This window comes from Taudactylus pleione, unplaced genomic scaffold (genome assembly GCF_031769625.1).
Source record: "Taudactylus pleione unplaced genomic scaffold, aTauple2 ptg000290l, whole genome shotgun sequence".
Classification (NCBI taxonomy): domain Eukaryota; kingdom Metazoa; phylum Chordata; class Amphibia; order Anura; family Myobatrachidae; genus Taudactylus; species Taudactylus pleione.
Genome location: NW_028284692.1, coordinates 11,436,391 through 11,457,276, shown reverse-complemented (window position 1 = coordinate 11,457,276; position 20,886 = coordinate 11,436,391). Strand labels below are relative to the sequence as shown.

At 43.1% G+C, this 20,886-nt stretch overlaps 1 protein-coding gene across 6 annotated transcripts in view; it reads left to right on the top strand.

The window, feature by feature from the left end:
• The window catches only part of GAS7 (growth arrest specific 7), a 473,968-nt gene that overhangs the window by 406,888 nt on the left and 46,194 nt on the right, over positions 1-20,886 (top strand). For all 6 annotated transcript variants that reach the window (XM_088482672.1, XM_088482667.1, XM_088482671.1 and 3 more), the window contains 2 exons: positions 9,019-9,134; positions 9,790-9,864. In XM_088482672.1, coding sequence (XP_088338798.1) covers positions 9,019-9,134; positions 9,790-9,864 — 191 coding nt within the window. The remainder of the gene's footprint in view (positions 1-9,018; positions 9,135-9,789; positions 9,865-20,886) is intronic.

Below are 20,886 nucleotides of genomic sequence, written 5' to 3'. Positions count from 1 at the left end.
GCCTATCTGACAATATGTAGTCCTCAAAATGGATTCAGTTTTTGTGCCTCTGAAAGTGTTTTCCCAGGACCTTCCTTTTGTTTTCTTACCAAAATGTTTTACTCACAAAGTTTAATTTTTCTTTCAGGCTACTATGCTCCCAAATTAGCATAAGTATGATGCCTAATTTGGGATCTACACAGAAGTGTGGCATGAATTTTTTTAATTACTTAACTATGTGTAGTTCTGTAAAAAAAACTACACGTAGTACAAACTGTTCCAATTTCAGTGGGGTTGTCCCAATTTGAGGTGTCTGTTCTGGGATTGACATGTACATCATGGTATGAGCGAGTTTGTGAGACATGTTTGTAGTAGCGACTGGGTGCCAAAGGTGTGTACCCCAGTTTAAGGGAGATTTGAAAGTAAGACATGGAGGTTGGGAGCAGCCTAGCTCTACAGATGTGCTAATTCTGCTCCCTTGGGGCATGGCTACACATGCTATAATATGCCCAGGACCCTAATAACCTGACTCTTATTTTTATGATGTTGATAGGTATGAGTTAAATAGCATGTGCAGGCATTCACATCAGATGAGAGGGGAGAACAGTGGTTCACACCTCTGTAAATATGTGAAACGGATTTAATAAGTTATTATGCTAAATTACATATAGTAATTTGTTTGTCATTATAGAAAGCAAATGAAACCTATTAGTATGTGTTTTAAATTTAAATAAAGTATAACAAAATAAAGCTATGTGTACAGGTGGAGTGATGTTTATTGCAGTGACTAGTGCACACAAGTGTAAGAGTTGAGCAGAGAACCTGTGCCATCTTATGACAGAACTCTAATTAGTCCAGCTTTATATAACTCAAAATAGTCGTTCATTTGAAAATCCGTTCAGTGCCATTGTGAGTTGTTTGCGGCTATATTCTCTTCCCCATCTGTATATATTATGTCAGAATAAAATGCATATAATAACACCAAACGAGTAAATTAGTACGGTTTTTACAGTCGTATTGGGTTTTGATAAAAAATATCCACAAGGGCAGTTTTGTTTCTTGAAATGTTAACAAAAAAAATAAAAAATTGTTATAATCATTTAGAAGTTAATTGTGTGCGGAAGTACTTCCAGGTCTATCGTTTAGGGAACAGTATGTGGAAAGCCACATCTCACACGAGAGCTGCATCAACAGTCTAACTGGAACTGCACGGGGTCTTCAGAGGTTTCTGTTGAAATATGAAAGTGGTGTTTTGAGAGAAATGGGAATAAAGTGGAGCTAAAGAGTTCCAATTAATATTTAGAATTAGCATTTCAGACAAATATAAGCTGCAGACAATAGTTAGGTAATGACATGCAAATAGGCACCCGACAGGCATGTCGCTGACTTTCTGTCAACTGTATAATGTGGACTCCTCTGAGATGTTGCCTTTTTATGCAAGAATTTTCTGCTTACCCTTGAAAAAAATGCTTATACATTAACTTTGGCACAGGATTCTAATTCCAGTCAGAGATCAGTGCAGTCACGTTGAATTTTTGCATGAGTAAAATCTAGTGTTGAAAAAGAACATTTTGAAGAGAAGTTGCTAGCGCTGCCGCCACACAGAGTGCAGTTCCCAGTGGGCGGCACTGCCGCTCTCTAAGGGCCCCTGCATCTGTCTAGCAGGATGCCAGTAACAGCACCCTGCAGCCAGAATCGCTGCTTCGCTGCCACTAGGAACGGAATCCTGCAGCTCTTACAGCACCCTAGAGCATCCTGAGGATGCTCCGGTCAGACCTGTAATTACTGGGGTTGCTGTCCACGCCCCTTTCACATGACATCATCCTCAGGGGGGGCGTGGCCGACACATGGCACAGAAAAACCTGTTACGACCCTGAGTCTTTGAGTTCCATTTCTGCTTTGCCACACAAAATTACTTTATGCTGTATACAGTATTTGCAAATTCCACATTTTGCAGAATATCTGTAAATAGAGCTATATATGTTGTGTGATTGGATTATGATAAGCGTGAAATTGTATGTAATAAAATTATTGAGAAACTCTGTGTGGAACTGAAAGATAGGAGAATGCACTTCATTTAAGACCAGAATCATCTGGCTACACATGTAAAATTCTACTGCTAAATTGTTTCAAAATTTAATATCTAGGGACCCATTTATCAGGATCCGGTCTATAGATCGACAGTAAAAAGGTCGACAATGTCTGGATCAGGCATGTCAAACTCAAAATACCAACTGGGCCGAATATTCAAGGTCTAAAGCTGGCCACACATCTAAAGATTATCTGTCCAACCAGCCAACTAGTAGATTGGTTGGAATGAAAATCTGGTAAGGAATACAATTAGCAACTTGCTCCCAGACGCTGAAAAATGGACCAAAACTGTTGTATAAACAAATAGTTTAAATCAAACATTTAACAAACTTGTCTGACGACCATTTTCATCTGTTTTCTGGCATTTAGGAGTCAATTTCTGATCATCATTTACTCCCATTCCTTACCAGATTTTCATTCCAACCAATCAACAAGTTGGCTGGTTGGATGCAAGTTGTTCTAGTGTGTGGCCAGCTTAAGAGTGTGTGGGTCGCAAAAAAAAGAAGTCTTATATGCAATTTTCAAAGGTTTATTATTAATAAAAATCAATGTAGTGCCCCCTGTAGTAGTGCCCCTTATGCAATTCCCCCCTGTATTAGAGCCCCTTATGCAATGCCCCCTGAAGTTGTGCCCATTTTGCAGTGCCCGTTATGCAGTGCCCCAGTAATGCCCCTAGTAGTGCACCTTATGCTGTGCCCCTGGTAGCGCCCCCAGTAATGCTCCTATTAGTGCACCTTATGTTGTGTCCCAGTAAAGCTCCTAGTAGTACCCCTTATGCTGTACCCCCTCCCAGTATAGAACAGGCCCCACTCACCTGTGCTGTCATCTCTCCCACCATCCCGCATAGACGCTGCCGCTGACTGGATCTAATTAGATCCCGAGCGGCAGGCGCAGGCTCCTCTGATCGCGGGTGACGTCATGATGTCACCCACGCGCTGCATCACTGGGAACTCTGGTCTCTGAAACGATCAGAGGCTTCTTTAGTCTTTGTTCGTTTCAGAAACCAGCGTTGCCAGCTTTAAATAAAGTAATACTGCCTGAACGGAGCTGAGCTCCGATCATGGAGGGATGTGGGCCGCATATTATATATTTGGGCCTGCACTGTTGGGCCGCTAAAAAATGTTTATTCGGGCCGCATGTTTGACATGCCTGGTCTAGATAAACACCAGATGTTAGTCAGTCAATAGGTCCACAGGGACAAAAGATCGACATGTAAGAAGGTCGACAGAAACAAATGGATGACACAAAAAAATGGTGGAAACCAAAATGGTCAACACATGGTGGTTGTTTTTTTTGTTAGAGTTAGGCACTTACAAGAGGGTTAGGGTTAGGCACCAAAGGGAGGGTTAGGGTGAAGAATAGGGTTAGAAAAGAAAACAAAAACATGTGTTGACCATTTATGTGTCGACCCTTTGACCATGTTGACCATTTGTACCTGTCAACCTTCTTACATGTCGACCTTTTATCCCTGTCGACCTATTGACTATCGAACATATGGTGTCTATCTAGACATTGTCGAATTTTTACTGTCTAACTTTCAATCCACACCTCATTTATCAACACGTTTTATCATACGCAACGAGTTGTAAATGTTATAAATCAAAGTAGATTTATATATTTTAAATCCTGTCTTACCCTTACAATAACATTAGTAGTTGTAAACTAATTTTACCTCCATGCTCGTACTGTATACAAAGGGGCTCATCTAGTCTCTCATTATCCGCAGGTACAGTAAAACGGACTCGTCGCCCCTGTGTGGGGGTCAGGTTAAGGAATTTTTTTTATTATTATTAATCTTTCCCACCAGTCTGGATGACTGGTGGGGATATGCAAGCAGAGGTATGCAGTTTATTTACCGGCGTCCGGAATGCCGGACGTCAGAATCCCGAAGCTGGAAGCCCGACTCTATACTAAAGGTAAGGCATCTAAATACCAATGCCTATCTTTAGCCAGACGCTGAAATCCCGATACCCGGCACACCGAACAAAGGTATGCGGGGACTGTTGGCTGTTGGCCGCGTGGGGGGGGGTTAGTTTTAGGCACCCCCGGGGGGACTTAAGGTTAGCCTAGGTGAAGGGGGGGTTAGGATTAGGTGCCACTGGGGGAGGATAGGGTTAGGCACCCCCCAGGGAGGGTTTAAGTTTAGGGTGTGGAAAGGGGAGGTTAGGGTTAGGCATCACCGGGGGGAGGTTAGGGTTAGTTAGGCACCACTAAGAGGGGTTGAGGGCGGGAGGGTTAGGGTTCTTACCAGCCCCAGTTGGCATCCTGACGGTTTGGGCTTCCAGTGGCGGCATTACATACAGATTCCGCAGGCAGATGGTGGGGACTTTTAGTGGAGGGACTTTATAAGTCCCCTCTATCTCCCCACCCAAAGGCGGAGCAGAAATCTAAACCCCCCCCCCCGCCTTCCTGCTGGGTCATGGACTACCTCCTCCCTGCGACTCTGGGACATACACTACTCACTATGCTTGGTGACCAGTGTGATCACCAGACAGTAAACCCTGCTCTACAGAAAAATCATAAAGTCCAGAGATTGGGAATGTCTCCCTCCAACCTGGCATCCATAAATTCAGGGGCACACATATCTGAAAGACGGGTTTCCCTCTTTCAAATTATATGGCTCACAACTAGTTATTGTTTGGTGATCACACATGGTCACTGGACAATGTTACTTTGCGCTACCAGAAATGTAACTTTTACATACATACTTGCCCACTCACACATGGGTGTACCCTGCTTTCAAAGAGGGTAGTCTCCCCTTTTAAACAAATTGACCCCTTAGTACAATCAGTACACAAAAAGTACAATTTTCCACAGATGGGCGAAGGGGGGGATCTAAAGTCCAAATCTTCTGTCAAATAAAAAAAAAAAAAAGTCTGCATTTAGTACCCCATTTAACAATGATGCTTATTCGTAGTGGCATATTTTGTTTAGTATTGCAATGATACTAACAAATATGCCATTGCTATTTAACATTACTTAACTCTCTGGTGAGTTCGTGAACAAGAATAAAAAGTGGTACTGAAATGGATCAATTTAAATCGAAAGATTTACAAAATAGAATATCCAACAATATCCGTGTGTAAGCCCTATCTTAAGGCCTCAGTAGTTATTGTATCATGTTGGCGGTGCACCACAGAGTCAATTGTCATATACAAACAAAGAAGACCTTAAAGAAAGGGAAAGAAGACTCCATTGTGTGGACACATTTTTTGAAAATTAAGTTTCAAATATAATTTTTAATACGGTATGTTTAAAATCACAGAAAAAGACTCTCCCAGCATACCTTATTGCACACAAGACAAATGATTTTTTAGTAATTTTCTTTTACATATAGGAGCACACAGATTGTACTAAACTTTTATATGTATATGTTAAATTGTGTGTAGCACCTAAAACACCCTGCACCGATTGGCATGAAACCAAAGTGAGGTGGTTCAGTTGGATCCTGGTCAGGTTTTAGGAGGGTATGGTCCTGGTCAGCCTTACTTGTGGAGGTGCTGCTAGTACACACTGTAAACAGACATTTACTTTGTGCTCAGGGAGGTTGTTAGGGCTAATGGGACTAAGACTTGCTGTTTACATCAGAGGAAAGCAGCCTGTAGCTCTCCAGCTGAACTAGAACTCCCAGCATTCGTAATGTTGGCCGGGCCTACTGGAAGTTATTTGTCAACAGGTGCCTCAGTTTAACTCAGCAAGATTTATGCACTGTATGTAATTTCTATACATATCTGGCATTCAACAACCACATGTAGAAGATTTCAGCGGCTGTGGCAGTTCAAATTCCAACATGGCACATCAGGAAACAAATGTTTTTATTATTCAAGAGGCCTGAGGGAGTTGGAGTATGTACAGTATGTAGTTGAAGGCAGGGAAAGGAAGGGTTGACTAGTTGTAAATTTAATTTAATTTTTTGATTCTGAATTAAATTTATGAGGGAGGAGGCATTTACAAAAAATATTAAATCATTCACATCCGTCCTTGCCCCAGAAAAATCCTGGAGCGTCACACCTTCTGCTGCTCCTGGGAGTGGATTTTCATCCTAGTAGTAGTATAAAAAAACAATTGACTGTTAAACAAGCCTTTGCAAGGGGGAGCAAGTATGACAGCAGTCACCAAGTTGCACAGTGGATCACTGACGCCATAACATCTATTCTGGTATTAGATGTCCGTCCAATATCCGCCAATAATGCAGTGGGTTTTAGACAGTTAATTGAGGTCCTGTGTCCCCACTACCAAATTCCATCTAGATTCCACTTCACTAGAAAAGCAATTCCCAGCCTGTACAGGGATGTTAAAAAAAAAAAAAAAAAAAAAATGAATTAGTGTCCTCCAAAATGCCGTTGTACCCACTGTCCACTTAACCACAGATATGTGGACAAGCGGAATAGAACAAACGCAAGATTACATGACTGTAACACCCCACTGGACTGTGTGTATTGCCTTCAGCGGCACCAACAGCAGCAGAAACATCTAAGAAACAGCAGCTCGTTCAGAGACAGGCTACTCTGTGTATCACCAGTTTCACTAAGAGGCATACCGCTGACAACCTTTTAGAAAAACTCAGGAAAGTCATTGCAAAATGGCTTACCCTTTGGACTCTCCTCAGGATTGTAATTTCTGATAACGCCACCAATATTGTGAGAGCGTTACAGCTGGGTGAATTCCAACATGTCCTATATTTTTCTAACGCAATCAACTTGGTGGTGCAATTTTTTTTTTTCTAAATGACATGCAGAAGATGCTCTCTTTGCCGTGAAACATTTCTGGACATTTTAGCCATTCAGCAGGCGCATGTAACCGATTGCAGCACCTGCAAGAAATGTTGAATTTGCCCTGTCATCCAAAGCTACACAGCGAACTATGACATAGGAAGAGGAGGGGGAATGACTTTTCGCTTCTAATTGAATATGCCCCTTAGTGTCACAATATTTTTTATGAATAAGAAAAGAATAACATACTGCACTACCACTTAGTGTCACAAGCTTTTTTATGAGTAAAACACTGCGCTTCCACTTAGTGTCACAAGATGTTTTAGTAATAAGAAAAGAATAACACACTGCACTACCACGGATGAAAAACTGCGGTCTGGCTGACGGTGTCACTGAACAATGATAGCGTAGCTAGCACACAAAAAAATATTTTTATTTTTTGTGGAATGATAATTATTAATTTTAACTTTTATTTTCTTTTTACACTGGGGAAGAGCACCCTTGGATTGACAGAGCACTCCTGGACGACACAGCACCCCTTTATGAACTGCAGCCCTAGCCTCTTGATTGACAGGACAACAGTGACACAGCAGCAGCCCCCACTTTATGTACTGCAGCCCCATAACACTGCTCCTTTGAACAACTACAACACTGCACCCTTGAACAACAGAGAAGAACAGAGCCCCTTGATTGACAGGACAACAGTGACACAGCAGCACCCCCCACTTTATGTAGTGCAGTTCTAGCCTGACAACACTGCACCCTTGAACAACAGAGAAGAACAGAGCATGTCTGTTCTGTGCACTCTCCACAGCCGGAATGAAAATGGCGCCGATCACCAGGACCTTTATAGAATCCAAAACCCGTGAGAATCCGAAAGCAAGATGATGAAGATTTGCCGCTTTTGGATTCCGAGTTAGGCCCGTATTCAATTTGAGGCGAAAAGCCGTTTCTGCGTGTTTTTGTAGAAAACTTTTTGCTGATGACGTCATTTTCGCCTGTTTTGATTTTACTCTGTATTCCTTTTTGAAAGACTTTCCGCCTAGGCAGAAAGTCAATGCAATGTAATAGGAGAAAAAGTTTCCCCTATGAATAGCAGAATTGGGGTTTTGGGGTGCAACGTTGCAGGAATCCCTGTGCAGCCTTCAGACAGTCCCCCAAAGGTAATATGTGTCAAAAAAATTTAAAAAAATACTTAAGGACACCCCAAAAAATGACTTTGAATTTGGGGGCGTAAAAAAAATGTTGGGGTACAAAGTTAAAAACTAGTGTTCTTGACTCTGGGGGGGTCCCCAAGTATGCCCCATGTGTTTTTTTGGTTGCAGGTGCTTGCGGAAGGTGGATTTTTCACAATTTCTTTTAACTTTAATTTAGCAACTTTAAAATATGCTGACTCCCATTTTCAAGTACCCCAAATTTGCTGGGATGTTATTTTCAACAAAAAAAACCTAAATACTATTCTGCACCACTTATTAAAAAAACGCTATTTAGCAGCTATTGAGTCCGTTTAAAAACACCAAATACCATCAGCAAGCCAAATCCATAGGGAACCCCCCTGTCAGAGCATCTTTTGGGGGGCGTCAGGCTGATTTCCCCGAATCTGACAGGACTTTTCGCCTAGTCAAGTTTCGCCGGGTCCCGTTTTCGCCTACTTCAAATTGAATACGGGGAAACGCGCAATACTTTTCCGCCTACAAAACAGGCGAAGTCCGGGGAGGCGAAAAAGTATTGTGGGTCCGCTCTAATTGAATACAGCTCATAGGCGGGAAAACCAGAGCCGTACTCTGATTTCCTATGTTCGCATGGGTCCGTTCTCAGAGAACTGGACCCGCTCATCTCTAATTTAACATATAATTATTTTGTGACATTTTACATAAGTTATACTCTAATGAACAATATAATTGCTTATTTTTTTCTATTGGTACTAGATTCTTATATGGAAAATCAGTTTAAACATATAAACAAAATAAACGGAAGCCTTAAAATAATAATAAAAACAACTGATGAAAAATTAAAATGGTTTCACACATGTATTTCACACAAATGTAGATTAAACCCTCAGACAGTGTCTGGCGTTAGACCACATGGAAAGAGGAAAAATAAATATTAAGTACCTGCAGCCATGGCAGGTAATCAGACTAAGAAATTCTGTTCATTTGGCTGGGAATGAATGCATAATAAAATTTCACTTCACAATTGTTCACCCATTGATGCAACCTGTTTTTTTTTGTTATAGGCAGATAAAAAGGATCCACAAGGTAACAATACAGTAACCGGATTTGAAGAGCTTCTCCAGAAACAGCTAAAGGGGAAGCAAATGCAGAAAGAAATGGCAGAATTTATCCGTGAACGGTAATCAGAAATTTGCTAATCTCTCATGGTACATGCCAATATCAATAATAGGCCTTAAGCCACATTACTCACACTGAAACAACAATGAAAACCTTGGGAGACTTGGCGGTCTGTGTACTAATAATCGCGGACCATCTGTGATTATTATCTATCCATATCGCCGGGGATATTTTCATTTTTAATGAGAATATCGCCACTATGTATAAAGGGGACAGCGGTTGCGGTACCCGATGTCCCCGCGAGTTATTTCCCCGGCAAATTCTAGAAGTCTTTCACAGAAGTTAAACACTTTTCCGCTGGAAGCTGACACTGCAGATGCGCACAGTGTTAGCTTCCGGAGCCGGCCAGAGCTGCGAGAGAAAGATTGAAAAATCTATCTCCTGCTCCTGGAGTCTCCATAGGCTTACAGTAGTTTTACACACCTTTTCCCTCTGCTTTCTCTTCAAATACTCCCTGGTGTGTTCTGAATTTTTTATTAGGTTTTTGGAATTTTTTTCTATTTCCCATATCTATAAAGCTGTCACAAACCTTCTGTTCTTAAAGTAAACTCCTCTATCATCTCCTGTTACTGTTAATGACTCTTCCAACTTTTTATTTACCTGATAATGTCTTTTTGCTCTGTTCTTACACTCCTATACTGTTTTTACATTTATAGAATAAAGATTGAAGAAGAATATGCAAAAAACCTTGCAAAATTATCACAAAATTCACTGGCGTCACAGGAGGAAGGGTGAGTTGTTATAAGAGATATAAACCTTTTTATAGAGAGAACAAATTGTTGCATACAGGTACAGACCTGATTTATGAACTGACATAAACATAACTTCCTGTGTGATAATAGTAAAGGAGGTGGAGTAGGAATGTTACTGTCCCAATCTTTTACATACACAGTTCTACCACAGGTACCATCACTCACATTTACATCATTTGACGTACATTCTATCAGGACTTTCACCCACTTCTCTCTGCGCATTGCTGCTATCTATCGCCCATCTGGGCCATCCCTACAATTTCTGGAACATTTTTCTGCTTGGCTCCCTCACTTCCTATCTTCTGACATCTTCACCATCATCATGGGTGATTTCAATATCCCTATTGACAGTCAACAATCTCATGCCTCCAAACTTCTCTCTCTAACCTCCTCTCTCAGCCTCTCCCAATGGACTGACTCCTCGACTCATCAGGAGGCCCACTGCCTTGATCCTGTATTCACCAGACTATGCTCAGTTTCTGAGTTCACTAACTCTCCTTTCCCTCTCTCAGATCACAACCTTATCACCTGCACACTCTCCTCCATTATGTCAACCTCAATGTCAATCAAATCAATCAAGCCTTCTCAAAACCGCAGAGATATTAATTCTATTAATTTTCAACAATTAGCCACCTCTCTGCAACAATTACTCTCACCAATTTCTACGTTCACTTCTCCGAAGACTGCTGTTTCACACCTGAACCAGACCCTAGAATTAGCCCTTGATGTATTGGTTCCAGCTACCCATCACAGTCCACATAGATTTAGATGTCAACCATGGCATTCCAAATCAACAAGACACCTACAAAAACTCTCATGTAAAGTAGAACGTCAGTGGAGTAAATCTTGTAATCCAAGTGACTTCCTCACATACAAGACTATCTACTCATGTTTGTTTGGCAGTGTCCAAAGCATTACAATATTTCCAATCTCTCATCTCTGCCCAAGTCTCTAACCCCAAGCGACTTTTTAATACATTTAAATCACTTCTTACCCCTCACTCACCCAACCCACCTGCTATTATCGGTTTACAAGATCTTGCTTCCTATTTCAAGGAAAAGATTGATAATATCTGAAATTAAATGGTATTCTCTTCCTCAGCCAGTGACATGCTCAATTCCCTACCTGAACCCACTGGCGCATTCTCTTCATTTGACCCCACAAATGAAGATGAAGTATCTACACTCTTCTCATCCTCTGACTCTACTTCCTCTCCTCTGGATCCTATACCCTCACAAATCGGTAAAGCTCTGTCTCCTGTGCTCATCCCATCCTTAACTAAAATCTGTAATCTCTCTTTCTCTGCTATTATCTTTCCATCACTGTTCAAGCATGCAGTGATTACTCCCATTTTGAAAAATCTAAATTCTGACCCTAACTATCTCTCAAATTACTGTCTCCCAGCTCCCACACCCCTCCAAGCTACGAGAGGGACTTGTCTACACTCGCCTCACACACTTTCTTAACTCGCACAACTTATTGGATCAACTTCAGTCAGGTTTTCGTTCCCAATAGTCCACAGAGACAGCACTGACTAAGGTAGTAAATGATCTGGTCACTGCCAAGGCTAAAGGCCATTACTCAATTCTTATCCTTCTAGATCTCTCTGCTGTTTTGACACTGTTGACCACTCTCTTCTCATACAAACACTACAATCCCTAGGTCTTCAAGACACGGCCCTTTCTTGGTTCTCATCCTACCTATCTAATTGCTCTTTCACTGTTCGCTTTTCTGATTTTGCCTCCTCTTCGTTGCCACTATCATTTGGTGTACCGAAAGGCTCAGTCTTAAGTCCTTTGCTTTTCTCAATCTATACTACCTCTCTTGGCAAACGAATCAGCTCTTTTGGTTTTCAGTATCGTCTGTACGCAGACGATGCTCAAATCTACCTATCCTCCGCAGATTTGTCACCATCTGTGCTGGTCCGTGTCACTGAATGTCTCTCTGCCATTTAATCTTGGATGGTATCTCGCCACCTCAACCTTAATATATCCAAGACAGAATTAATTATATTTCCACTGGCCAAGAGTAGTTACCAACCTTATATCTCTATCACTGTTGACTCGACAATCAACCCCACCCCACAAGCCCGCTGCCTTGGTGTCAACCTTGATTCTGATCTGTCTTTTGTTCCCCACATTTAATCTGTCTCAAAATCCATGTTACATACAGCTAAAAATCATAACCAAAATTCGACCTTATCTTACACAAGACACTGCAAAAACTCCAATCCATGCACTCATTGGAATCGGTATGAAATACAGATAGCTGAATAGTCGCCGGTTCTCATACAGATGCCGGAAGCCGTAGGGAGGACATCCCGGAAGCGGCTGATAAGTACTATAACCCTCCTCTCCCCCCCCCCCAACCTCCCCCCAGTGGCGCCTAACCCTAAGTTTCCCCTAGGGGTGCCTAAACCTAACCTCCCCCTTCCCATGCCCTAAACCTAACCCTACGGGAGGGGGGGTGCATAACCCCAACCCCCCTTTCCCCTAGCCTAACCCTAACCCTCCCTGGGGGGGTGCCTAACCCTAAGACCCCCTGGGATTTCTAAACCTAACCCCCCTCCGCCCTGCAGCTCCAACCTAACTATCCCCAGCTTACCTCATTCAGGATATCGGCATGGGGCTAAAGATAGGCGTCTGTATTTTGACGCCTATGTTTAATCTCGGGTCGCCTTCCGATGTTGAGATTCCGACGGCCGGCATTTCCTGCATTGACTATTGCAATATTCTTCTTACTTGCCTTGCCAAAAACAGACTCTTGCTGCTACAATCCATTTGGAATGCAGCTGCGAGGCTGATCTTCCTCGCCAAACGTTCATTGTCTGCTGATTGATACTGTCAGTGCCTCCATTGGTTACTGGTCTTCTACTGTATTCAATATAAAATACTTACACTAACACATAAAGCTATTAACCAAAATACATCTCTTCACTCATCTCAAAATATATTCCAACCTGACATCTCTGCTCTGCACAAGATCTGCGTCTCTCATTCATACGCATTACCTGTTACCATGCACGGTTACAGGGCTTTTTTCGGGCTGCACCCACCCTGTGGAATGCCCTCCTACGCACAATAAGGCTTTCCGCTAGTCTCAAAACATTTAAGTGTTCCCTGATAACCCGCCTCTTCAGACAAGCTTATCAGATTCCAGAACCGCCCACATAACCTTCATAGCTTCCCTAACTCCCTTCTTACAGTATACACATAATCACATATTTTCTCTTTCTTCAATTTCACATTCTCCTAACCCTATGCCAACTTTCCTGTGTGACTGGATCATACAGCTCACCAATAACATCTGCAATCTGGCTGGACCAAGCAATATGTAGCACCTATCCTTGTGTATCAACACCTATTTCCCTATAGATTGTAAGCTTGCGAGCCCTCTTACCTTTATGTCTGTCTGTTACTACCCAGTGTTGTTCTACTAATGCTTCAATTTGTAGAGCGCAACGGAATATGCTGCGCTATATAAGAAACTGTTAATAAATAAAGAAATAAAGAAATAAATAAATTACACTGACCGAGGCATCCTAATTTTTTAGATGCTAGATCGCTGCTGATTCTGCCTTTTTCCTAATATTTATCCCACCTGGTTGAAGACCAGAGATGGCAGAAGGAGATCTCTAAAAATAGAAAAAAAAACATTGAAATAAGCTAATTAACAAATTTTATTTTCCCTATACCATTGCATTGGAGAGTGTGAATTGTATATATTTACCTACAGCTATATTTCTTTGAACAGCAGCCTCCATGATACAGCTTTGCTCTATGTAAATCTGCTTAATAGATTAGCAGCATTCTAAAAAAAAAATTCTGAGCTCGTTTTAAGAACGCCAAATCAGATCGATTGAAAAGCAACCCAGACGAGCCTGTTATTGGCCCAAGTAATGATCTTGGTGTGTGTGCATTGTGCGATAAGGTTTCACAGTCTTATCTCTCCCAGACTGGTTATTCTGCCGCATTGCATTAAACCTTCTGGTTCCCCTTTCCGTTTTTTTTATTGGTCAAAGCTTTGTTATGTTACAGCGCATGGATTGTATTTGTCACCCTCACCTAGTCTGCTCAGTGTTTCCTTTTCTCTTTAATCATCATTTTTTTTATTTTTTGCAATCTTTTTTTACTTAAAGATTAGTAATAAAAAATACCCTTCAGAAAAGTGCACAGACCGTATTGTACAGAAGATAAATATACTGTTATGTAAACCTAGCAGAATCTCATGGATGAAGCACAGTAGATATTGGAGTACGTGTATACCATGTATAATTTCCAAGTGAGAGATTAAGGGAGATATGTACTAAGCTCTGGAGAGTGATAAATGACCAGGCACTCTGCTCCTAACTGTCAAGTTACAGGCTGTGTTTGAAAAATGACAGTCAGGACCTGATTGGTTGGTAGTTTATCACTCTCTAATATATCACTTTCCAGAGCTTAGTACATCTGCCCCAAAGGGACTGATCCATGTTGGCTGCAATGCACATTCGGAAATGTAAATCTCCACCCATAATCAGGTTTGGGTGCATCTGTGTGCCCGCACCGCCCCCATTCATTCACTTGTTACAGTAGCCGTCGTCACGATCAGCGTGCATTTGCACCAACCCTGTCCTTGGTGCAAGAGATCAGTCTGAAATCAGACAGATCTCTGCGTACGTTCACCTCTGAATAACCTGTAATTCTGTCTACACACCCACAACACACTTTTCGTAAGTGCGAGTGCCCATTTACACCCATTCAGCTACAATTAGAGATGCTGCTGAGACGTACGCCACTCTGATACTTGCTCAAACTTGCCTATGCTCAGCTGCAGATCGCATGATTCGGCCGCACAACAGACTTAAGGTGCCTATCCAATAGACGATTAAAAGGATCGATTGAACAATATCGTTCGATCATTCAATAATCGTTTGAAAATCATTTGCAGATTGTTTAAAAAATTGGTCTTTTAGATATCTATCATCGTGCAAACATGCTGGTCAACCTGACGATATTGTCAGGTTCAGCATGTTTGTAGACTGTCAGTCTGTGATGTGCCTACATTGAACGAGCAAACGACTGCACGATTACAATGTCGTAATCGTGCAGTCTTTTGCCTGTCTTCTAGTGGATAGGCACCTTTACTTGTGACTCTGAATCAGGCCCTAAATGTTGATATTGCTAAAAACAAGAGCTATACCCAGGTGGTTAAATATCGGAGGAACACAGCTAAATTGCTATCACAACACAACAATTCCACTGGATCTGACCAGCCTCTTGAACAAATATTTAGAACCAAAGTGAACCTATACAATATTGCAGTAAGCAGGTGTGTGTTTGTGTGAGGGGGTGTATCGTTAGTGGTTAGATAGCGGCACATGGAGGAAGAGTGTGAGACAGGGAATCCAGGACCCAGTTTCTTGGTTTCTCGTGGGACTAGTCAGAGAGAATTCACTGTTATATCAAGGCCAATAGCCGTTGTCAGAGCTAAATGGCAGGGGGCCATCATTCAGGTGTTACTCCATTGAGAAGCATGTTGACTGCTATCCAAGGGCGTAGCTACAGTAGGTGCACGGGGTGCGGCTGCTATGGGGCCTGGGCCGTCTCCAGAGCCCGGCCCTACCACTGCACCCAGTTATGGCGTTTCTATTCTTAGCAGTGTGCTGCTGTCACGGGCCTGGCTCCAGCTCTCCTCACTGGGAGGAGGCGCAGCTGTATGTGGTTAGAAGTTTACCCATTCACCCATGTCTCTTGCAAAGAGCATAACTGCCTGACTGATTTTTAAGTGTATCATAGCCTTCTTATATACCATGGTATATCATACACAATTAGGATTAGTGAGTAGAGATGGAGCTGGCTACTCCTGTGATAGCACATATACTCTCCTGCAGCGGCACTCCCCACTCTGAATAGGCAATGGGGGGCTAGGGGGTGGAGCTGTGAAAAATATTTTGCTGTGGGACCCCTATAGGTCTTGCTAGTCCCTGCTTGTTACTCTTCCATTCTAACCACATACACCAGAATGTCATCAAATTCGTTTGCCAATGTTAGTATTGCCTAGTCTCGAGAACCAGTTTGAGATCTTTGGGAATGATGTGAACTTACGGTATGCAATCGGGAAGCCGACTGCCTAAATACCGGCAGCCGGCTTCCCGACTGTCATATCCCGGCAAGGGTGAAATGCCGGGCGTCTAGATGTGGACGCCCGCATTTTCCCTGACGCCGGGAGACCGGCATCCCGATCGTAGTGATGCCGGGCACCACGAGCGGACAGCCGCGGGGGGGAAGGTTAGGTTTAGGGCTCCCGGGGGGGACTTAGGGTTAGGCACCCCCCCGGGAGGGTTAGGGTTAGGCTAGGGGGAGGGAGGGTTAGGCACCCCCGGTGGGGACTTAGGGTTAGGCACCCCTAAGGAGGGTTTGGGGGGTTAGGTTAGTAGATACTCACCTATCCACAATCGGGATTTCCAGCGCTGTCGGGCTTCCGCTGCTCCGAACTCTGCTCATGTCGGGCTGCCGCTGACGGGAATCGAACCGCCATGCGGCCGGCGGTATTTCATACCCATTCCGAACTTACAATGAACTGGTATATATGCTTTCTCTGCTTATTTCAAGAGGATCTTTTTATGTTGTGCCAGAGGCAAAGAGGACAGGTTTAAATGTAAGAAACTGGGGGATTCTGGATCTTCATTCCCCATTGTTGTACTTTATGTGGCAATCACCTCCTGCAAGAATGTGCGGATAGTCCCACCACATATGGATTGGCGACCTATGTGCAATAGTACAGTCCCAACAAGTATGCAGAAACCATGAGCACTTTTTGGAACCAAGGCTATGCTTAATCACTGGATTTTAACTATTACATAACTAGGTCTCTTCATATCACAAATATCCAATAAAATAATCATGTAAAGGTACAATAACAAAAACCATATTTGAGAATATCTCCACAAAAAGTGGTTTCTTATTATAGATTTGTAAGGCGCAGAAGAACTATACAGTGTTGGACAGTGAAGAAAACAGAGTATATATAAAACAGGAAAATACACAGTAGAGAAAAAAGTAAAGGTGTAGAAACAAAAACAGTAATATAGTGGTAACCTGTGCTTTCAAAACACAATCTAATCCCGAAGTGGACTATAACTGGAAGGCCACAATGTGCTCTCCGGTGCGTTCTTTCTTTTTAAGAATGTTCCAAACAGTTGATTTGGCCACACATAATGTTTTTGCTATCTCTCTGATGGGTTTGTTTTGATTTTTCAGCCTAATGATGGCTTGCTTCACTGATAGTGACAGCTCTTTGGATCTCATATTGAGAGTTGACAGCAACTGATTCCAAATGCAAATGTCACACCTAGAATCAACTCCAGACCTTTTACCTGCTTAATTGATAATGAAATAACGAGGGAATAGCCCACACCTGTCCATGAAATAGCTTTTGAGTTGATAGTCCCATTACTTTTGGCCCCTTAAAAAGTGGGAGGCACATATAGAAACCGTTGTAATTCCTACACCGTTCACCTGATTTGGATGTAATTACCCTCAAATTAAATCTGAAAGTCTGCAGTTAAAGCACATCTTGTTTGTCTCATTTCAAAACCATTGTGGTGGTGAATAGAGGCAAAAATCTGAAAAATCTGTCAATGTCCCAATATTTATGGACCTGACTGTGTGTATATATATTAGGGTTGAGCGGGTTCGGATTTCTGAAGCCCGAGCCCCCCCGATCCGAGTCAGGCTCGACTTTTCCCACCTGACTCGGATCTGAAATCGAGGCAAAACGGCATCATCCCGCCTTCCGGGTCTCGCTGGTTTTGGATCCTATATAAGGTACCCGCGTCGGCGCCATTTTCTCACTCGGCTGTGGACAGTGAAGAGGGAGGGTGGGAGTTAGGGCTGGCTGGACTGTGTAGTGTAGTGTAGTGTAGTGTAGTGCAGTGCAGTGCAGTGTTGTGCTGTGCTGTGCTGCTGTTGTCCATAGGGGCTGTGTCCACTACTTCAAAGTCCATAGGGGCTGGCTGGCTGGACTGTGTTGTGCAGTCAGTTGTCCATAGGGGCTGTGTCCACTCCAAAGTCCTGTGCAGTGTCCCAGTCCTAAAGGGGTGCTGTAGTTTTGTCCAGGGGGTGCTCTGTCCGTCAGGGGTGCTCCCCCCAAGTGCTAAAAAAAAAAAATATTTTTTTTCTGTGTTTGTGAATTGTGTGCACTGTGGCTGCACGTGCATCAACAAAGGAGCAGCGCCAAGCGTGCGCCTGTGTCCCATAAGTAAAGGGCCGGCTGGCTCATTTCTTAAAGGGTGGTGTAACCCACAAAGTGCACTAGTCTCCAACAAAAATAAAAAATAATTTTCTGTGTTTGTGTGCGCCTTAGCCGCACGTATATATCAATATAACATAAATGGAGGACCAAACTTTCTCCAATAAAAATAAAATAGGGAAAGATCAAGAACCACTTCCTCCTAGTGCTGAAGCTGCTGCCACTAGTCATGACATAGACGATAACATGCCATCAACGTCGTCTGCCAAGGCCGATGCCCAATGTCATAGTAGAGGGCACATACAATCCCAAATGACAAAGTTCAGGAAAATGACCTTGAAAAAAACATTTAAATCATCTGAAGAGAAACGTAAACTTGCCAATATGCCATTTACGACACGGAGTGGCAAGGAACGGCTAAGGTCTTTCCCTATGTTCATGACTAGTGGTTCAGCTTTACATGACGATGGAAGCCCTCCTCCCGCTAAAAAAATCAAACGAGTTAAGCTGGCAAAAGCACAGCGAAGAACTGTGCGTTCTAAGAAGATATCACAAATCCCCAAGGAGAGTCCAAGTGTGGTGGCGGTTGCGATGCCTGACCTTCCCAGCACTGGACGGGAAGAGGTGGCTCTTTCCACCATTTGCACGCCCCCTGCAAGTGCTGAAAGGAGCACCCACAGTCCACTTGCTGATATGCAAATTGAAGATGTCACTGTTGAAGTACAACAGGATGAGGATACTGGTGTAGCTGGCACTGAGGAGGAAGTTGGCGAGGAGGATTCTGATGGTGATGTGGTTTGTTTAAATCAGGCTCCGGGGGAGACAGTTGTTGTCCGTGGGATGAAAAAGCCCATCACGGTCATGCCTGGGCAGAAGACCAAACATTCTATTGATCTGGCAATATTTCTATCCAAATCCGGACAACAACTGTCTTGCCATATGTACCATATGTAAAGGTGAAATAAGTAGGGGTAGGGACGTTAACCACCTAGGAACATCCTCCCTTATACGGCACCTGCAGCGCGTTCATAAAAAGTTACTGTCAAGTTCAGAAACTTTGGCTAAGACCGTAAGCAGTCCAGGGACACCTAAATCCCTTTTTCCTGTTTTATCCAAGGAATCGGTGGATGAGGAGGATGAGGACGACATCTTGCCTCTGTAGAGCCAGTTTGTGCAGGGACACATTAATTGCCAGCTTGTTTTGTGGGGGCCCAAATGAACCAATAATTTCAGCCACAGTCATGTGGCAGACCCTGGCGCTGAAATGATTGGTTTGTTAAAGTGTGCATGTCCTATTTATACAACATAAGGGTGGGTGGGAGGGCCCAAGGACAATTCCATCTTGCACCTCTTTTTTTTCTTTGCAGTATGTACTGTTTGGGGCCTAGTTTTTCAAACTGCCATCCTGTCTGCCACTGCAGTGTCACTCCTAGATGGGCCACGTGTTTGTGCCGCCCACTCGTGTCGCTTAGCATAGTCATCCAGCTACCTCGGTGCAATCTTTTGGCCATAAAAACAATATTGTGAGGTGTTCAGAATAGACTGGAAATGAGTGGAAATGAAGGTTATTGAGGTTAATAATTGCATAGGAGCAGAAAAACCCACAAATTCTGTGATTTAAGCTGTTTTTATGCTTTTTTTCAAAAAAATACAGATCCAAAACACAAAACCCAGAACCCAAAACACGGAAGGGTGGTTTTGGCAAAACCAATCCAGATCCAAAACACGAAGAAAGATCCAGATCCAAAACCAAAACACAAAATACGAAAAGTGGCCGGTGCACACCCCTAAAATATATATATATATATATATATATATATATATATATATATAATATTACCTCTCTCTGATTGCACCCTAGTTGTAGGTGTATGGACCAATCCCCTCCACACATCTTGTTGAATCTTGGGCTCAACAGTACACCATACAGCTCACTAAGTTCAGCTATTGATCAGTAGGGGCATTTTGCAACTTCACAAAAGCAGCCGGTTTCAATGCAAAGTTTAAGGTCTGGCAAAAGCTTCCTCCTTCAAGGCCGGGATGTACTAAAGGAAAAATGCGGGAAAAACACTGTTTTTAGTTTTTTACTGCATTTCATATGTACTAAGACCCGGCCGCCCGATTTTCAATGCGGAGGGTAACGCCAGGTTTTTCTGGCATTACCCTTTAGAATCCTATGGGCTTCTTACCACATCCTGCTCCCCGCCGCTTTGCTGCCACCCCACAGTCACCCAGCACCTCTTGCTGCCGGCCCGGCCTCACCTCAGCCTCCTACGTGCTCCTCCTGTGTCCCCGCCTCCTTCTCCTTTTCTTCTTCCGGGTGCAGGGAGGAAGAGGAGCCCGTGACTTCCTGCATAGGTCACCAGCAGGAAGCTTCCGGGGCTAGGAGGGGGAGGAGACCAATGGAGACCCCCCTCACCCGGCGACAGCTTCGCAAATGGCAGCTCTTATCGCAAGAGCTGTCCTTTGCGATACTTATCGCATATGTTAGTACATATGCCATTAGTAGCGGTGCGCCCTTAGAGGGGATTCTAGAGAACTCCTTTCCAGCTATGTCATGTGATAGTCTTAGTTTTGTCCTATCCCGGTCCAAAGGAAGGTCTGATTCAGATTGCTTCTCTCATGAAAAGGATGAGCTAGCTCTGGAATAAGGCATTAAGAATGTCTTGTGGTTTGATGAAGACAGCATGAGATGGATTACTTAGTGAGGGCATTTCACCGGGTGCTTCATATATAAAGGACAGTGACGATTCCACAGAGACTGGCAGT